At 59.2% G+C, this 20,194-nt stretch overlaps 1 protein-coding gene across 1 annotated transcript in view; it reads left to right on the forward strand.

Moving 5' to 3' along the window:
* The first annotated feature begins 2,557 nt into the window (after positions 1 to 2,557).
* Positions 2,558 to 20,194, forward strand: part of PLXND1 (plexin D1) — a 51,790-nt gene continuing 34,153 nt past the window's right edge. The window contains exon 1 of the mRNA XM_082639380.1: positions 2,558 to 3,918. Coding sequence (XP_082495506.1) covers positions 2,602 to 3,918 — 1,317 coding nt within the window. The 5' untranslated portion in view covers positions 2,558 to 2,601. The remainder of the gene's footprint in view (positions 3,919 to 20,194) is intronic.

Below are 20,194 nucleotides of genomic sequence, written 5' to 3' on the forward strand. Positions count from 1 at the left end.
ATGATTGTCTTCATTTTACAGACAAGGAAACTGAGGCTCAGAGAGGGCAAGTGCCTTGCCCTAGGCCACACAGCACTTCCACCTCCAGCTTATGTGAAGACACTTGGACCCCAGCTATGTCTTCTGCGGCTAACCTGGCCCTGCATATCCCCAGCTCCAGGCGGCTCCTGAGACCCAGGACTCAGCTTGGCAGGTAGTTTGTGTCCAAAGTGCCCGGAAGCATCCACTCTGCCCCAGAGTGAGTTGCGACCACACAGAGCATTATCCTCAAAGCTCAGTGGGGGGAGCTGCAGGATGCGGCAAGATGAGCCCAGAGACAGGAAGGAAGCTAGGAGGGGCGCGAGGGGGAGCTGCGGGGGGAGACAGAGAGAGGCAGAGACACAGAGAGAAAGAGATACACACACAAAGAGACAGACAGTGGAAGGGTGGGGGGAGAGACTGGGAGAGAGACAGAGAGACAGAAACGGGGAGGAGCAAGAAGACAGACAAAACCAGAGATGGGGTGGCGAAGGCTGAGAAAGATAAGATGGGGAGACAGACAGAGGGATGATCGGGGAGGGGTGGGGTGAGGTGCACCCCGGCAGGGCTCCCAGGCTGCTTCCACAGGTGGCACAAGATAAGTCCTCCCCACCCTGAGATGGAGGTGGGGACATCGGTCCTATCAAGCTGCCCCCTGAGTGGCCTTGAGCCCCAGGGGTGGGGGATGGGGCCCCGAAAACAGAACCTTTGATTTCCTGTGTTGAATACTCGTGGCTGTCAGAGCAGTGGTCAGATTGACGGGGGTGGGAAAAGGCAGGCGTGATGAGCACATGCTGATGGCAGGAAGGCGCAGTGTTGGGGGCGTGGGGGACTGCTGTCCGCTTGGCCTTTCCTACCTCCTCCATGGGGCACAGAGAAACCCCTGTTCTTCCTTCCTGACCAGGTGGGAACAGGTGAGGTAGGCCACACCACCCGCAGAGCCAGGACCACGGCACCATGTGGGAGCCCCCCGTTCTGAGAGGCCTGGGCTGGGGGAGAGTTGGGGTGGGATTCAGAGCCAGCAGACTGGGGCTTCCAAACATTGTAGTTCTCCTCCTTATGAGCTGTGCATCTTGGGCCAGTCCATTCACCTCTCGGGCCTCAGGCTATGAATCTGTAAGGTGGGACAGTGATCGTACCAGCCTCAGAAGGTGGCTGTGAGGGCAAAGTGAGTCAAAACACACGAAGGGCTTGGCATAGCACCTAATAGGCAGCGAGCCCTGCTTGAGCGCCCTCATGTAAGCTCTGTGACCTGTAAGCATCACTGCCTGCCCCGGCCCCCAGGGCCCACCTTCTCCTCCCAGGTGAAAGGAGAAGCAGGCCCAGTGCCAGCTCACCTGTGGCTGGTCTTCAATAAATCTGGGAGGGTTTTAGGTCCTTCCAGAGTCCCGAATAAAGTGGCTGGAAGGGCAGCTGGGTCTCCACAGGAGGTAACTGTGGGCCTCCTGGGGCCATCACCCCCCAGGACCAAGGCTCCACTCTGGTTACCCCGGGGCTTGGCACAGACCTGAAAGCTCCTCTTCACTTTTCCCTGATTTATATGTCTGACCCTTGATCTCTGGTCCCTGCCACTTGTCAGACCCCTTTCCGGGCTGGGGATCTTGGAATCTGAGGGGGCAGTGCCCCCTGCCCAGCGGACCCTGGGGGTGTCCATGGTTTGGGGTCTAAGGTCTGGACAGTGTCCTGCGACAGGGAGTGGAATGTCAGGTGGAGAGAGACAGGGAGGGCAGGGATAGAGGAAGGTGGACAGAGGTAGAGGAGAGAGCGGGTAGAGGGATCGAGAGAGACAGAGGGTCCGAGGGGGCGGGCGCGGAGGGAACCAGGAGAGAGGGAGAGGGAGCCAAGGGCAGAAACACGGGAGAGCAGGGGGAGAGAGAATGCAGGGGAGAAAGGGGGGGGCGGGGTAACAGACGGGAGAGCGAAAGCGAATCAGACTGAGAAAAGGAGAGACAGCACGCACGGAGTTGGGGTGGGGGGCGGGACACACAGACAGAGACAGGGAGACACTGAGAGACACTTACCGAGAAGGAAGGAAGAGACAGAAAAGGAAAAAATAAAACAAGCTCGAGAGACAGGCCAAGCGGCCAAGAGGGAGAAGGAACTAAAGCAACCAGCGACGGAGGCGGAGGCAGCTCCGGGAAAGGAGCCTCGGGCCTCGGGTGCCGCACGGGAGGGTCCTGGAGGGCGCGGGGCGGCCAGACCCAACTCAACAACAGCTGAGCAAGGGCCCGGCGGCCGGAGGGCGGGGCCGGCGGGCAGCGGGGGCGGGGGCCCGGGGCGCGTGGGGAGGTGGGCCCGGGGCGGGCGGGCGGGGGCCCCGGAGGCGGGGCGCGGCAGGGCAGGGCGCGGCGGGGGGGGCGGGGCGCGAGGGCGTGTCCGCAGCGGAGCCGCCCCCGCCCCGCCCCTGGGTTGAGCGGAGCTGCTGAGCCCGGCCGGGGCGCCGGGGCCGGGGGCGGCTGGCGCGGGCAGGAAGCGCCTCGCGGCCCGGGCCCGCCCCCCGCCTCCTGCCGCCTCCGGGCTCCCGGCTCCCGGCCGCGCCGCGCCCCATGCACTCGCCGTGCCGCGCAGCCCGCGCACGCCCGGATGGCTCGTCGCGGCGCGGGCGGCGCACCCCTTAGCGCCCGGGCCGCTGCGGCCAGCCCCCTGCCGCCGCGCCCGCCATTCTGGGCCCCGCCGTGCCCGCCACTGCTGCTGCTGCTGCTCCTGGGGGCGGCGCGGATAGGCGCCCTGGAGATCCAGCGCCGGTTCCCCTCGCCCACGCCCACCAACAACTTTGCCCTGGACGGCGCGGCGGGGACGGTGTACCTGGCGGCCGTCAACCGCCTCTACCAGCTGTCGGGCGCTAACCTGAGCCTGGAGGCCGAGGCGGCCGTGGGCCCGGTGGCCGACAGCCCGCTGTGTCACGCCCCGCAGCTGCCGCAGGCCTCGTGCGAGCACCCGCGGCGCCTCACCGACAACTACAACAAGATCCTGCAACTGGACCCCGGCCAGGGCCTGGTGGTCGTGTGCGGTTCCATCTACCAGGGCTTCTGCCAGCTGCGGCGGCGGGGCAACATCTCGGCGGTGGCCGTGCACTTCCCGCCCGCCGCGCCGCCCGCCGAGCCCGTCACGGTGTTCCCCAGCATGCTGAACGTGGCGGCCAACCACCCGAACGCGTCCACCGTGGGACTGGTCCTGCCGCCGGCCGCCGGCACCGGGGGCAGCCGCCTGCTCGTGGGCGCCACGTACACGGGCTACGGCAGCGCCTTCTTCCCGCGCAACCGCAGCCTGGAGGACCACCGCTTCGAGAACACGCCCGAGATCGCCATCCGCTCCCTGGATGCGCGCGGCGACCTGGCCAAGCTCTTCACCTTCGACCTCAACCCCTCCGACGACAACATTCTCAAGATCAAGCAGGGCGCCAAGGAGCAGCACAAGCTGGGCTTCGTTCGCGCCTTCCTGCACCCTCCCGACCCGCAGCCGGGCGCCCAGACCTATGCGTACCTGGCGCTCAACAGCGAGGCACGCGCGGGCGACAAGGAGAGCCAGGCGCGGAGCCTGCTGGCGCGCATCTGCCTGCCCCGCGGCGCCGGCGGCGACGCCAAGAAGCTCACTGAGTCCTACATCCAGCTGGGCTTGCAGTGCGCGGGCGGCGCGGGCCGCGGCGACCTCTACAGCCGCCTGGTATCCGTCTTCCCCGCGCGCGAGCTGCTCTTTGCGGTTTTCGAGCGGCCGCAGGGGACCCCGGCGGCCCGCACGGCTCCGGCCGCGCTCTGTGCCTTCCGCTTCGCCGACGTGCAAGCCGCGATCCGCGCCGCGCGCACCGCCTGCTTCGTGGAGCCCGCACCCGACGTGGTGGCCGTGCTCGACAGCGTGGTGCAGGGCACCGGGCCGGCCTGCGAGCGCAAACGCAACATCCAGGTATGCCCAGGCAGCGGGGGCGCTGGGGACCAGCCCAGGGGGCTGGAGAGAGAGCGTGCGGGTAACAGGGCAGGTTGTGCGCTGAGCGGGTCACACGTGTGAGTGTGCCGTTACCTAGATGTGCGTGTATGGAGACTCAAGTGTATACTCTGAGCCACCCGTGCATTTGCGGGGACCCAGGTGTAGTCGCGAGGATACAGGTGTCAGCAGAGGTGGGGGGGCACTGCCGTGAATATGGCCTAGGTATGCGCGTTGGGCACTCAAATGAGTGCTGGGTTACAGGTGCACATATGTAGGTGTGCGGGGCAGTCGGGTTGTGCATGGGTACCCAGGTGTGCGCTGAAGAGAGCCGAAGGTGCATATACATCCCGGCTGTGCAAGTGAGTGTCGCAGCAGTGGGCTGTGTGCGCAGCAAGTGAGTGCAGCATCTGACCAAAGGTATGTTCTGGGCTGACCGCATGAGCCCGTGAGGGCTGCCTTTGGGAGTTGGCAGGTGTGTGCACGAGTGTGGCAGGTGTGCAGGGAGGCATGCAGGCGTGCATCAGGGGCCTGCAGATGGGGGGTGAGGGGAAGCAAGGTGTATGCACCAGACTTGTGTGTCACTGAGCTGGGTCACACAGGCGTGTGGGCAGGCAGGTGCGTGTGGCAGGGACACACTGGTGCAACAGTGCAGGCCTGGGTGTGCAGTGGGATGTGTGTGGCAGGGGACGCAGGTGTTTGGGAACCAGTAGGCACTCTGGGGAGGCCGCTGCTTGGCAAATGGGTGTGTTCCCGAGGCCAACTTTTTATTCACTCATCCAGCACACATTTACTGAGCATGTAACATGCACCAGGCCTGGGGGCTATGAGGAAGGCAGTAACACTTGTGGAATGCCTACTAAGCGCGTCACATGGCATAACTCTAGGTTTTAACGGCAGTCCTCTCAGCTAGGCTCTGTTCTCATCCCCATTTTACAGATGAAGAAACTGAGGTACAGAGAGATTCAGTAACTTGCTCAAGGTCACACAGAACTAGCAGAGGCAGGATTTGAATCCACGCTGTCCGGTCTCAGCATCTGTGCTCGTAGAGCTGCAGAGCCTTTGCCGCCTTTGCCGCCTTACAGATGTGGAACTCAGAGTGTGTGTGTTGGAGGAGTCCCGGCGACTGGGGTGGGGAGGTGCCGGCTTCAGGAGGGTGGAGGGACGTGAGTAGGACTGCATGTAGCGCTTGAGTGGGCCGTGGGGATCTGGAGGGAACGAGGAGGGCCAGGTATAGGGCCACAGCGGCTGGGGTGGGGGAATGGGGCCCAGGTGTCTGGGGCTGGGCAGGGCAGGAGTGAGGGGGCCAGGTGGGGGGGGATCGATGTGTGCGTTGATCTTGGGTGGATGTGACACAAGGGTGCAGGAGGCATCTGTGTGTGGTTCCACTCAAGGAAGCGCAGCAGCAAGGGGTCACTTCTTTAGAGCGCCCTGGGAGGTGGACCCCTGTGCCTTTTCTGCACTCTCCATCCCGAGCTGAGTCAGGGGAGACTTGGCCAGTCCCTTAGAAAGCCTCAGCTTCTCACAGTGCAGAACTTCGCCTTCCCCTGGTGGTTGCGGAGCCCTCCTTGGGGGCTCCCTGTGCCTCTGCCCTGTCCCTTCTCTGGGATCCTCAGGCCGTGGCAAGAAGCTCGTGAGATTAATTATTCCCCTGTGGGCGTGCCCAACACTGGGGCTCTGAGAAAACGCAGATTCCTTCTCCTGCAGCTGGGCCCTCACACTGCCTACCACCCGGCTGGCTGGCTGCCCTGAAAGTAAAGGTCACGGTGGGTGAGCAGGGCAGACTGGCCCGGGAGCCGGTCTGCTACCAGCGGGGGCCAGCTTGGTCAGGGTGGCCACCCAGAGCCGCGGTTGGGACGTGCACTCTTCCCCGCCCCGGAGCCACGTACCCCAGTGGGCTGTGTTTGAGGGCACAAGCTTTGTGTCCGGGGGTCTCAGAGCCTGAGGAGGTGAATGGGGAGTCAGTCTCTGCTCTACGGAGGGAAGACCCTGTCGGAAGGGCCTTCTTCGGGCCTTTCCAGGCCTGTGTGTCCGTCTAGGCCCTCAGTGTAAGACAATCTGTGGGATTCCTCAGGCCGCCACAGTCTCCCTCTCCCTCTCCCCCTCCCCCTCTGGCAGGAACCGTCCTGGTTCCCACGGTCCCCCGTCCCCAGCCTGGCCTGGTGCAGTGACTCACTGCTGAAGGGAGCTGGGGCTTCCCTTTTCTTCAGGGACAGGGCCTCTCCAGGGACACAGCCCCAGGGACAGAGTGCTTAAGGGCCTCCCCCCTCCTTGGCCACTCTCCCTGTGTCCTCCACACCCCTCTCCCCTTCCCCATGCCCAGCTGTGGGCACAGGCCCCAGGGTCTGGGCCTGAAGCCTCAGGTGGGGGTGGGAGAGCGATGCTTATTCTTGCTCCTGGCTGTTGCCAGCTCCCCAGTTACAGTCTAAGAACTTGGACCTCGCGCCCGGGGTTAAATTCTACTCTGTCACTTCCCAGCTGTGTGACCTTGACAAGTGACTTAACCTTTCTGAGCCTCCATTTCCTCATCTGTAAAGTGGGGACAGTAAATCTCTAAGGATTGCTGAGGACCAAATGAATTAATTAACGTAAAGCAGTTCGTACCCAGCATGTAGCAAGCACCTAGTAGATGTCTGCTGTTCTTGTTATTATTACCCAGGGGGGCATTATTAGCACAGGTCTGGGCTTGGTCCTGGACAGCAACCAGTGACCTATTTTGGCTTGTTCTGCAACAGTGAAGACCCCACCTCTAGCGCCCGATGGCAGCCTCAGTAAACATTTCCTAAGTCCCTACTGTGTTGCTGGGTGCTGGGGACCAGTGGTGATTCCCTTACTGTCTGCTCTCGTGGACCGTGCCAGAAGACGTGTGGCCAGGCCCTTCCAGCCCAGAGGGATGGGTGCTGTGATCCCATCCAGGCAGACGGAGCCCGGAGAGGGGCAGCAAGGCCTCTGGGGGGAGTGGTGTCAAAGCGCAGGTGGGTGGGTGAGCAGGAGTTAGTCACACGAAGCTGGCAGGAGAAGAGGAAGGGGTCCAGGCAGAGGGAGCAGCCTGTCAGAGGCCTGGAGGTAGGAAGCAGCAAGACGGACTGGAGCAGTGAGAGGTGGTCACTGTGGCCGGGGAGGGGAAACAGGAAGTACGAGCAGGGCTGGGAAAGGCGGGCAGGCCTGCCATGCGGGTGCGGATAGGCGTGACTGTGTCCTGGGGACATGGGGAACCGTGAAGCGTTTTAGCCAGAGCTTCTGATCTGAACAAGCATGTCAGTTTCCTCCTCTGTAGAACAGGAACGATAATAAAAATACCGACTTCGCAGGACCTCTGTGGGGATTAAATGAGATGCTACAGGTGAAGCCCTTATAGCAGCGTGCTCGGCACACGTGTTTGCGGTTACTGTGATGGTTTTTAACGGAGCTAGTTTAGAAAGTCGTTAGGTGGTTGGTGAGAAGGAGAGAGGAGAAGCAGGGAGAGTAGGAAGGAGGCTGGTGCCATCTTCCAGGCAAGTGATTTACTCCTTCATTTGCAAATATTTCTTGAGCACCTACAGTGTGGTGGGCACTGGGCACAGAGGTAGGGGTGGCTGGCCAGGTGTTGTTCTAGGGGGATGTGACAGGCCTGGTCTGAGGGCACAGAGAGAAGCGGGAGGTTCAGGACGGATTCAGATGCCTGGATGTAGCCCCAGAGGTGGGGACAGACAGGATGGAGAAGGGAGTTGCCCAGTCCAGCCCGGCATTGGGATGGAAGTCGGGGATGTGACGGGGTGCCTCTGGGGGAGATGGTGGGTTTGGTCGGGGAGTGGGGGTGAGTACCAGGGCCCTGGAGTCCCTCTTCCTCCCAGCCCCGTCTGGCCTGACTACTCCAGCACCAGGTGGTCTCAGTGGGGCTGGACAAGGGGGGACAGGACCCTGCCCTTCCATCTCTTCTGCAGGGATGTCTGCCCCCCAAGCAGGGTGGCTCAGCCAGGCCTCTGGACACCCAGCCTCGTGCTGTTGCCCTTGGGGCCTCAGGCCTGAAGCTCCAGAGCCACGGTTGGGGTGGTCTCGGACATTCCATCTCCTCGCCTGGGAGGCTTTGCTCCCTGCTCACCACCCTTAAGGCAGTGAAGAGGCAGGGAACCTTGTCCTCCAAGCCTTGGGCCCCAACTTTGTCCCTGATTGCTTTGGGCATATTTGGGGCCTTTGGACTATTCTGAGAGAGAAAGTGAGAAAATGAGCCTCTGGCCTGTAGCTTGGATCCCTTTTTTCAATTCACGTATGTGGTGAAAGTGAGTTGGGAAGTTGCCTGTGCTCTCGGTGGGGAAACAGAGGCACAGGGCCACTCAGCAAGGCAAGGTCAGACTGAGTCCTACTCCCTTCCCTGAATCTTTCCCTTTAGCCTATGAATGGCCATAATATTTGTATTTTAAAAGAAAAAAGAAAACGGACAGGGAAATGTCAATGTTGCATTTTCAAGGTGTCTTTTTATAGTAAAGGTGGAAAAAAAAACCCTCAGGCGGTTTTAAACTGGCATGCAGTGGGTGGGTGCCCGTTGTCAAGAAGGCATTTTCTGAACCAATTTAGGGGTTGAAATGCTGGGTGGAGGTGGAGGGAGATAAGCTTCCAAGATGGGCTTTCCATTTGGAGTTGGCCTGGGGGCTGGGAGTGAGCTCCCCGCGGCCGCGGGTAAAAGCAGAGACACTTGGGGGCACTTAGGAGAGGGGGCTCTGGAGGGGTTGGCTGGGATGACCTTCTAGCCTAGAGAGACAGACACATCTTGGGCCAGGAGACGGTTAACATACCTCCCTGACCTGGAAGTGTCATCAGTCTCAACTGCCAGGTACGTGAGGGTAGAGCTGATGGTGAGTCCTGTTCTCCTGCCCGTAAGCTGTGTGACCCAGGGTGAGTCACTTACCTTCTCTGGGCCTCATGCTTTCTCATTGTAAAATGGGACAGTGTCTCCTTCTGAATTGAAATCTCACACGAAGTGCCCAGGAAATGGCAGGTGGAGGTATGAGTACCAGGAGAAGAGAAATACATCTGAGAGAAGTGTGCTCAGTGTGTGGAACAGCCGGTGGGGCAGGGAGCGCTCAGAGGAGGGAGGAGATGGGACCAAAGCAGGTCCTGAAGGTGAGCAGGGGTGGGCGAGACAGAGGCGCAGGTGTGTCGGGTGCCTCCCAGCCCGAGCTCAGCTGCGGGAGGCACAGGCCGAGGAGAGAGCCGCCGGGCGCCGCTTCTGTTAATGGCGAGACGCCGCGCATCTGGTAGGCCTGAGGGGTGTGCAGATGCGGGGTGCCCTCTCAGCTCTCTGGGGCTGAAAAGTGACCACGGCCACCCTCCCGGTTCTGAGCAGGCACGCTGCGTGGGGCCCTTCACAGGCACCAGTGTGTTTGCTCTCACAGCGCCCCACCCCCACCCCGTGCGGCAGGAAGTGCTGTTATCCCCAGTTTTACAGATGGGGAAACTGAGGCCCAGGGTCCCAAGCCGCTGGCTAGTGGCGCAGGGACCTGCAGACTGGCTGTGTGGCTCCGGAGTCTGCCGTGGGTGACCGCTGGTGTTAGCTGTGGGCTCTCAGCTGGGGGTTTTGCAATTAACCCCCCATCCCGCAGAGATTTCGGTGGAGCCCTTTGTACAAAACCCCCTCTGGGGCAGCACCTCCCAGCAGGCCCCGGATGCAAGCGGGGATGGAAGCCGGGAGCTGCCGCTGCAGTGACTCAGTTCCTGAGCCAGCTGAGGCTGGCTAGGGTATCTGCAGAGGCCCTGCCGCAAGTGGGGGCTGGGGCTGAGGGGCCCTCCTGAGGAAGTCAGGGAGGCAGGGAGTCACTTAGTGACATTCATCTCTGAAAATGTGATTGTGACCCCCTGGCCCCTTGGGTGCGTGAATGAGAGGTGTGGTCCGTTTGAATGACTTGACAAATCCCTTTCAACCCTGCCCCCAGCCCTGGACCATGCTGTGTGCTGGGGCTGGGCAGGCCACCGCCTCCCCTCCAGGGCAGCCCCTCACTATCCAGCGTTTGCTAGGAGGGTTGGAGGATCTGTCACGGCCCTGGCCATGCCCACAGTCAAGCCTGCCACACCACACACGCCCAGAGTGGTGGACGGGTCAGTGCTGGACCCTGGCACCAACTCCCTGGATTCAAATCCTGGCTCTGCACCTCCTCCCTGTGACCTCCAGCAAGTCACTTACCTTCTCTGGGCCTCCACTTCCCCATCTGTAAAGTGGGCTCAGCAGAAACAAGAACAGGGACCCCTGGAGTTCAGCGGAGGCCTGTGTGAGTTGGCTCAGCCCCTGCAGAAACACCCTCTTCAGGAGTCTCATTTGCCTACTGCCACCGCTGCCGGTTTTCATGGAGATTAAGGAAACAGGCCGGCTTCCGGGTTCTGGTTGCTGGGGGGTGGAAAACAGACACACTGTGTATGGAAGTGGAGCACGAGGGCCTGAGGGATCCCTTCCTGTTTCTGGGCCTCAGTTTCCCAGTCTGAGTTGGGCTGTGGGGTGGCAAGAAAGCCCTCACTCTGTCACCAGAGCTGCTCCCATTGGCATCATTATTATTACTATTATTGTTGTGTCCTGGGAACTTATTCTGTCTCAGGCACTTTGCAAAAGCACGCGACGTGTAGTGTGTATCTTTTAATCCTGCCAGCGACGGAACGGGGTGAGTGTTACGCTAAGTCTACAGGAAGGGAAAACAGAGGCCCACAGAGGATAAGTGACTTGCCTCAGGTCACACGGTGGGTAAAAGGTGGAACCAGGTGTCTGGTGTCAGAGTCTGTGCTCATCTCCTTTACTCCCTGGTTCCTCTGAAAACTCTGACCTAAGGGGTGTGAGCCAAAGAGGCCCTCAAGGTCCCAGTGATGGGGCAAATGGGTCCCTTTTAAAGTTGAAGAAATTGAGACCCAGGGATGTTCTTCCCCTGCTGGGGCTGCAGTGGGGAGTAATGAGAACTTCCCAGTGAGGCCAGCAGAGCTGCCGAGCCCCGTGCCCAGCGTGGTCCCAGGCTGGGGCCAGGTTCCCCGGGTGCAGGGCTCCTGTTTCCCACAACTGCAGCTGTCTCCACCTTCGTCCACCAGAGCCCAGACCTCCTGGGCACCATCTCCTGCCTGTCTGTGCTCCTGGTGGAGGGTTCCCTGGAGTGTGGCAGGGAGGGGCTAAGCTCTGTTACATGGCAGCCCGTTAAAAGGCATGAATCGGACCCTGCCCCTATCCTCCAGGAGCCCCCAGACAGTCGGGGAGGAGTTCAGGACAGAAGATATGCCAAAGCAGAGCTGAGTCTGAGGGACTCAGGGAAGGCTTCCTGGAGGAGGCGGGTGTTGGAGCAGGACTTTGACAGATAGGGCTTGGGGAGGCCTTCCAGGCAGAGACGAAGGCCCAGAGACGCGGTAGAACATGGTTTGGGTACCAGGCAGTGATGAAGCTGAGAGCTTCATGTGAGGTCTGGGGTGCAGGCCGAGGATTTGGACACTGTCCTGTGGGCTGCAGGGAACCAGTAAGGCCTGGGGGAAGAGAGGGACACAGTTGATCTGGTTCTAGAGGAGACCCCGTGGCTGCTGGCCCACATCCGTCCTGCCAGGTGCTGGCGGGAGCAGGATGCTGTCTCCTGGAGCCCCCGCTGGGGCTGGACCAGGTGACTCCCAAGGGGCCCTCCAGCTCTGCCAGCGGTGTGGGGATTGCCATGGAAACCAGCTGGTCCCCGAGTGGGGACAGGCCCGGAAAGTCTCCTGGCGCCAGCCATGTGGATTTGGATCCGGGCTCCCCCCAGAGCTCGCCTGTTTTCCTTCTTTCCAAAGCCTGTGTTGAGCCAGGGCCGAACCCAGCAGGCCGCCTGGAAGGGCCCCGCTGCCCCGCCCACTCTCCCGCCACCACCGATCCTCGATTCGATGCCACCGAGATAAGCGGGGCGAGCCCCACCCAGTCCACCCCATCCTTTACCCTGAAACACGATAAATCACGCGCTGGAGGAGGGAGGAAGCTCACAGCTCCATTACGAGGCCCAGCGAGGCCCCAGTAGGGCGTTAATCACGGAGCGCTTTCTGCTCTGATCGGTAAATAATGGGTGGGGGGGCCGTGGGCAGAGGGCTTGAAGTGGAGGCCAAGCCCAGGAAAGGAGCTAAACAGCGATTGGCGGTCACCTCCGCCCCCATCCCCCTCTCAGAGCTCGTCCACCGTCTGTGTTGGAGGTGACTGAACCCTCTGGAAGTGGCTAGCTCCTTGATGGGCCCCAGTATCCCCAGCTTGCAACCCAGGGCCTTTCCAGCTCCACGTGGCCAAACTCCCAGCAGCTGTTGGCTGCACCCGACGGAGCAGGGGGCGAAGAGACTGTGGGTTAGGACGAGGGTACTGGAGCCAGCCGGCCTAGGTTTGAGGCTCACCTCTGGCTATTCTGGCTGTGTGACCCTGGGCAAGTCACTTTACCTCTCCGTGGCTTAGTTTCCTTTGCCATAAAGTAGCAGCAACTTATGAGGATCTGGTGAGGGTTCAGTGAGGTTATACAGGCAGAGGTCTCTGCACAAAGTAAACCATTGCTGCTTATTATTGTTGTGTTACTGATTCCACTGTGTTGTTAACTGTTATAAAGCTGTCCCTTCCCCACGTGGGGGTGGTCTCTGAACTGGGACATTGACAGCTAGAGAGAGGGCCCCATGTCACCTCCATGTCTCCAGCACTTGGGGCCTGGCCCAGAGATGTTTACTGGGAGCCCCTCGGCTGCGGTCACAAGCCGTTGTCAGATGACTCTGGGACGGAGGCCAGCACCCCCGGGGATCGGGAGGAGGGTGTGAATTCAGTATCCAGGGCCCCTCAGCCCCAAGAGGAGGAAGGCCTGGTGTCCCCAGGAGACCAGCTGCACTCTCAGCTTCTCCCGGCCTGCATCCCTTCAGGGGAAGAAGCTGGGACCGAAACTGTTCCAGGGTGAGGAGGGGCTGGAGCTGCTGCGTTCCGCCTGCCGCCCCTCCCCCGCTGGAGCTGGCGGGAGGGAATGACCCCCCTACCCGCGCCGCCCCAGCCAGGGAAGAGTCCTGGCTGCCCATCCCACACTCTGCTCCTCTGGGACCCGGGGGGAGGGCTGGAAATGGGGCCAGGCTGGGCCAGAATGAGAAACAGCTTCGAGAAGGGGGAGCTGAGTGGCTGGGGGGCGGTGTCCAGCTAACAAAACAATGGCTGCTTGAGTCAGCGGCTGCGGCAGCAGTTCCCAGGCAGGCCTCAAGCAGAGCCACCCCAGCCCGGGTGAAGGCATTGCTGCTGATCCAGCCTCAGATGCTTGAGTTCGGGGAGTGGTGGAGCGGCTAGTCCCAGGGGCCCTCCTGTCCTCGGGCGTCCCCGAGCCTCTGCCCAGTGGCCTGCAGAGATAATTGGGGATGTGTGTTGAGTACCTGTGGTGCTCAGTATTGAGGGCTGCTGTGAGCTGAGCCTCTGTAGTGGGCGCAGTTATTGCCCCCATTTTATAGGTGAGAATACTGAGGCTCAGTGAGGATGGAGCAGCCCACAGTGAGTTAAGAGCTATGAGACTTGGCACATCAGGAGCCTCGGTTTCTCTGTCTGTTAAATGGGAACCCAGCAAGAGTGTGTGCTCCATGCCTGCATGCAGCAGGTCTTCAGTCTAGCCCGGCCTCTGACCTCAGCCTGGGGCTGTTCCTCCAGGCTGTGTTCTGTTTAGCGGCAGGGTCGGGAGTGCTAGTTGTGGGTGGGTGGACACATCGTGCTCAGGGCGGCCTGGCTGGCTGGTCCACACGGCCCTTCCAGGTGGTGCCCAGCTGGCCCAGATGACCTCAGTGCTTGGGCTGGGCGATCCGCCTCCTCCAGAGAGCGGGTCAGGGAAGCCAAGGCAGGCCCTCTGAAGCTGTGGAAGGGTGCACGCAGGCTGTTCTGCACATTGCCGTTTGTTGGTTTTTCCTGCCTGATTCGGGCAGCCTGGGGCCAGGAAGAGAATTACTGCGCTGTGTGTCCTGAGGAAGCCTCTGCCCCTCTCTGTGCCTCAGTTTCCCCAAAGCACTGTTTTTCCCCTCCCACTCAGAGCCAGAACTGCTGACTTGTTCTCTGGCCTGGCTGGCCATGCTCTCCCCCACTGCCCCCCACCTCCACCCCTTCAGGAAGTGAACATCTTGATCACCAACTGGGAGGTGCTGGTATTTCCTTTCTTGGCAACAGGCAGCTTCCTCCTTGGTGTGAGGGCCATTGCCAGAGGCCCCCCAGAGCCGAGTCTGTCCTGCCCCCTCCCAGTACCGGAATGCGGTAGGCCCAGGGCTCTTTTCATGCCTTGGTTTACCCTCAGTGGAGAGGTCAGCTCATTGGAGCCGTAGCCCAGTAGCCGCCGTGTCTCGAGAGCCCGCACAGGCTGAAGTGGTTGGGTGGAGTTTGGGTTTGGGAGTCGCAGGTGTGGTTTCAAGTCTGGGCCTGACCTGTGCCCTTGGAGACCTGGAGAACACTTCCCCCTTTAACCTCAGAGCTTCGGGAGAAGGTCAGGGTAGGGCTTACTCACCCAGGCTCTGCAGGAAGCAGAGTTTAGTGCCCTGTTTCTAGGCCTGGCTTTTGATGCTGTGCCTGTGAGACCCCCATTACTGCCCTGCTGGCTCCCCGTTCTCCAGTCCTGGCCCCTCCTCTGCTGTCCACACTGAGGGAGAAGGAGCTGGCCAGGACAAGGGTTGGGGGAAGCCACAGAGGGGCATGCCAGCTCGAGCAGGGCCTTGAGGGCCCAGTAGCAAATTTTGGGTTTATGCTGAGGGCACTGGGGATCTATGGAAGGCTGTTGAGCTGTGGGAGGGACACAAGCCACTTTGCTTTTTTTTTTTTTTTTTTTTGCGGTACGCGGGCCTCTCACTGCCGTGGCCTCTCCCGTTGCAGAGCACAGGCTCCAGATGCGCAGGCTCAGCGGCCATGGCTCACGGGCCCAGACGCTCCGCGGCATGTGGGATCTTCCCGGACCGGGGCACGAACCCGTGTCCCCTGCATCGGCAGGCGGACTCCCAACCACTGCGCCACCAGGGAAGCCCTCTTTTTTATTTTAAAACAACTTTTTAGTTTGGAATAACTTTAGATTTACAAGAAAGTTACAAAGATTGTACAGATAGTTCCCGCATACCCTTCCCTCAGTTTTCCCCACTGCTAAGATCACATGTTACGACAGATGCGACATATATTTGTCAAAACTAAGAAACCAACATTGGTCTTTTACTCTCAACTAAACTCCAGAGTTTCCTCCACGAATGTCCTTTTCCTTTTCCGGGATCCCACGTCACATTTAGTGCTTTGCGGTTGTAAAAGCTCTTTTTGGTTGCTGTGGAAGGGTGAGTGGGAGGGCCTCCGTGCAGCCCCCAGCCCCGTGTGGTGAGCGGCAGGCCGACCGGCAGTCTGCTGCTTAATACCCCAAAGTGATTGGTGTGCTTTCAGCTCCTCAGCAGTGAAAGCTCACTTTCCCGGGACCGGGGTTCGGTAACAACCAAAAACTTGAGGCAGGAAAGTGCCCTCACTTCCCAAGCACAAAACCCCGACAGCCGGTGTAGTCTACACCTGGGGCGGAACCACTGGTCTTGTAGTCTGCCACTGACGCCTCATCCTCCTCGGAGTGCCACTTGCAGTGGGGCTGAGGTTTGGTGGGGTCTGCAGGCAGGAGGCAGGAGGCTGAGAAGCCAGGCTCTGGAAGCTCTTGCTCCAACTGGCTTCCTGGGGAGAGAAAGTCAGCACAATTACAGTTGATAGTGAAATCAGTATGTCAGAGTTCTAGTGGGAGAGTGGGCAGAGCTGAGCTTTGGCCCCCGGAGGCAGCCAGCGGAGAGGGAGGAGGTGTCCTGCTCCTAGAAAAGAGCTGAGACCAGCAGCCGCCCGTTGCTCATCCCTTTTTTTTTTTTTTTTTTTTGCGGTACGCGGGCCTCTCACCGTTGTGGCCTCTCCCGTTGCGGAGCACAGGCTCCGGACGCTCAGGCTCAGCGGCCATGGCTCACGGGCCCAGCCGCTCCACGGCATGTGGGATCTTCCCGGACCGGGGCATGAACCCGTGTCCCCTGCATCAGCAGGTGGACTCTCAACCACTGCGCCACCAGGGGAGCCCTGCTCATCCCATTTTAGAGAAGGATCAACTGAGGTTCTTAGAGGAACCAAAAGTAGCAGCCAGGTGCTGCCTGGCACTGAACACCTGGCTCCCCTGTGTTGTCACACACACAGTTGACATACAATTGACCCATACTTTTCCTTCTGTTCTCCAGCACCCAGCATGGCAGTGTTGCTCTCATTGTTTCTTCTTTTATATATATATATATATATATATATATATATATATATATATATATATATATATATATATATATATTTAATTAATTAATTTTGGCTGCATTGGGTCTTCATTGCTGCGCATGGGCTTTCTCTAGCTGCGGCCAGTGGGGGCCAGTCCTCATTGTGGTGCGCGGGCTTCTCATTGCGGTGACTTCTCGCTGCGGAGCACGGGCTCTAGGTGCGTGGGCTTCAGTAGTTGTGGCGTGCGGGCTCAGTAGTTGTGGTGCACAGGCTTAGTTGCTCCACGGCATGTGGGATCTTCCTGGACCAGGGCTTTAACCCGTGTCCCCTGCATTGGCAGGCAGATTCTTAATCACTGCACCACCAGGGAAGTCCCTCTCATTATTTCTGCTTGGAAAAGAAGAAGCTGAATACAGTCATTCACACTTTAGTCAAAATTAGTTTCCTTTCTTTAGTCAACACTCACCCCAGAGCACAGTCTCCACCCTGGAGAAGCTCATGCATACGCTACCATGAGAAATGAAGGTGGTGACCAGCACAGTGCTGTCACAGAGGGCTGGAGAGGTTTTTTTGGAATTGCATCTTGAAAGCTGGCTGAAAACTTGCCACCTGGGCACAGCTGGCAAAGGGAATAGCGTGGGTCAAGAGGAGGGGAAATAGAGGGCTCAGAGGTATGAGAAGGGCTTTGGCTACTGAGGGAACAACATCATGAAGGTTCAGGCGCCCCAGGAGGAAAGTGTGTACACATTTGAGAAACTACAGAGATTGATGTGGTCGGAGCTGAGGGCGGGGCAGAGACAGAAGTGAGACTCCAGTCCTGAGCAGCCGGCAGGAGCCAGATCACAGAGGCCTTGAATGCCAGGCTTGACCCTGAGGACAGCCAAAAGCCAGGGAGGGGCTCTGCAGTCTTGTGCTTGGGAAGGTGGCCCTTCTGGGTTGGAGGAGGCCACTGTGAGAGTCCAGCCCTCCCCCTGCTCTCAGAGGAATTTGTGTTTTGAAAGACCAACGCCAAGTGAGACTGGAAGGAGGGCTGGTGCTGATGGAGGGATTTCAGGCCGTGTCACACGGTCAGGGCAAGCAGTATTTTGGGTCTTGGAGCTGACTGCCCCTGGAGACCGGGTTCGGCTGAGGGCACACTCGGGACGGCCGCCAGTTCCCCCGAGCCCACTTTCCCCCTTTCCCGGGCCACATCCCCCAACAGCAGAGGCCTTTCTCACCTGCCCAGTGGACGTGTGTCTGGCTTCCGTTTTCAAGTCAGTTGTAGCCTTGTGATTTCCCCTGGTGGCTGGGGAGCCAGCTTCCCCCTCAGAGCACAGATCACGGAGAGCAGCCAATGGGTTACTTCTCCTTTAAAAATTTTTTTAAATTTTATTTTTAGGATAAGAAAAAAAAAAGTAGGAGGAAAGGCTTTTTAGAGAATTCCTCCAGTGCAGAATTAATGGCTGTGAACGTCAGGGCGGGCAGGCGAGAGCTAGATTCCCAGCCATTCCCACCTCATCCTCTCTGCACCCCCGGCCCACAAATCACCCTGATCTGGGCGCCTGGTCCGGCTGTTCCCAGGACCCCCCATCGCAGGACCCAGTGCAGAAAACCCCAAAGTTGTCACCCAGGCCCTCCAGGTGTCCCCTTCCTGCCTTCCCACCCCTCCCAGAGCTCAGGGAGGAAGCAGCTGTCCCCTGGGTGAGGGTTTACAATTTTAATTTTAGAACAACGTATTATTAAATGATGCAAGTAATCCACAGATTTCAGTGATGAAAAGTTAGACAACCTCTAGGAAAAGCGTCCTCATGACAGGTCTTGGGCCCAGGTGCCTGCTGTCCTGCCTGCTCGCTGGTGGAGCCACCTCATCTCTTCCCTGCAGCCGCAGGATTGCGGAGGGTGGGACCAGGGCTGGGAGAGGCTGCTGGGGAGATGGGCCAGCAGCCTCCTTCCAGGGCCGGCCCCCAACTTGGGCACAGAGATGAACACAGAGGATGGGTCAGGCAGGGTAGTCTGAAGCTGAAAGATGCGGAGCCAGTGATAAGACAGTCTGGGCAGTGGCATTCCAGGCAGAGGGACTGGCACAGGCAAAGGCCCTGTGGCAGGACCCAGTTTGGAATGTTTGAGGGACAGAAATGAGGCCGGTGTGGCTGGAGTGGAGGAGTGAGGGCAAGGATGGGATGGGATGGGCCCAGAAGATCCCAGGGGCCTGAAGGGAGGGTTTAGGATTCAAGGTTTATTCTCAGTATCGAGTAAGCCATCCGAGGGTTTCAAGCAGAGGAGACCTTTATGCCTTTAAAGGGCGCACTTGGCAGCTGTGTTCAGGGGGAAATGTTGAGGGCAGGAGCTGGCCCAGAGAAGAGGGGCCTGGAAGAGGCTCCTCGGTGAGAGGATGGCTGCCTTAAGGTGGTCCCAGGTGGTCCAGATTAGAAAGTTTTTGAGGTAGGCATGATTTGCCCCCAAATTCCACTTTATAATAATAATTTCAGGGACTGTCATATCTGAAACAGCCATAGTATCAGTTGACACCTCTGTAGCATTTACTGTGAGCCACGCTCCATGCCGGTGCTTTACGATGAACTGTCTTATCCGAGTGCCTATGAGGGAGGTGCTAGAAATGCACCCATTTTATAGTTGAGTAAACTGAGGCTCAGAGGAGTGAAGCGACTTGATCAGGTCACTCCTGGCCATCCTGTGGAAGGCCACCCGGTCATGAGTTGTGGCCCAGGGTACTCCCCAGCCCCACCCCCATCGCTGGGCTCAGGGCTCAGCTCTGTTTATTTTCCCAAGAATGAAGGACCTGGTATTTATGGTTTGCTTTTGAAAACTAGTTGAGATTTTGTACAAAACCCATGTGGGCACATCATCAGTGGCTTTGGCTTGCAAAAAGCACAGATAAGGGGAAAAAAACCTCTCTGTAAAGCCATGCCCTAAAGCCAGTTCTGCTGGCCGCTTCAGTCCTGGTGGCATGATATTGCAGCTGGTGACCTGGAGCAGGCCACATCTCCTCTGAGCCTCAGTTTCCCCGTCTGTGACATGGGACCTCAGAGGGCTGCCAGGATTCCGGGAGTTGATGCACAGGCCTGGTACAGGGTCAGTTCCCAGTAAACGTGGCCTGTATTGTGTTTGCTGTCGTGACTGTTACTTTAATGTTTATGTGCCAGTTTTACCAAAAAGGCCCCACGACATCCTGGGACTTTTCTCAGCCAGATATCTTTCTTCATAATCATTGCAGATTTGTGGTGTCTCCCAGGGCTGGGGTGGCTCTCCTGGATGATGTGCTCAATCCTCGTGGACACTGAGGTTGTGTCCCCCAACCCCCGCTCTTCTAAAACACCCTTGTGTCTGCATCCTTGTGGATTTGCACAGTTGTCTTCTGAAAGGCACTTCCTAGAGGCCTGTTTGTACTTCTGTGGAGATTGCAGGAGAAACCTTTGAAAGAACCAACAAAACTCAGAGAAAGGTGGAAAAGGTGGGCGTAAGTCCAGGGAATGGCGGGGACTGGGCATGCCAGTGCGGTTTTCCCGCTCCTGTGAGGTGGAGCTGATGTGGGTGGCAGGATTGTGCATTTGGACACACCTGGCCTCGGTTTGCCCATCTGTAATGTGGGCAGATGAAGGGATGTGTGTTGGGAAAGGAGAGAGGGACCTCAGTTTGGGGAGCCCTCAACCTGGGTCTGGCGAGCTGCTGGGAATTTGGGAGGGGCTTGCTGGGGTCAGAGCAGGGGCCTGGGGGGAGGAAACCCCATGATTGCTGTGGAGGCCTCGCCGGGACAGGAGGGACACCTCTTGGGTGTCGGCAGGTAAGTTGGGGCAGAGGCTGGCCTCCCTGGGCCTTCTTGCCTTCCTCACATGACTTCTCCTGTCCAGCTCCTGCATACCCGGAACGTACCCATCTCCTTGGGGCAGCTCCATGACTGAAGCTGAGGGCAGGGGTCGACCTGGGCCCAGAGACGGGGTTCTGCTTATGTTGGGGCCTGAGCCCAGCGCTGGGCATACAGAACAGGAGCAGGACTTTAAAAGCACTGATGCTGAGGCCGGAGACCACAGCCGGCTGTGTGGGCAGGGAGCCGGAGAAGGTTCCGGA

The sequence above is a fragment of the Mesoplodon mirus genome (assembly GCF_964341445.2).
Source record: "Mesoplodon mirus genome assembly, chromosome: 12".
In the NCBI taxonomy this organism is placed as follows: Eukaryota; Metazoa; Chordata; class Mammalia; order Artiodactyla; family Ziphiidae; genus Mesoplodon; species Mesoplodon mirus.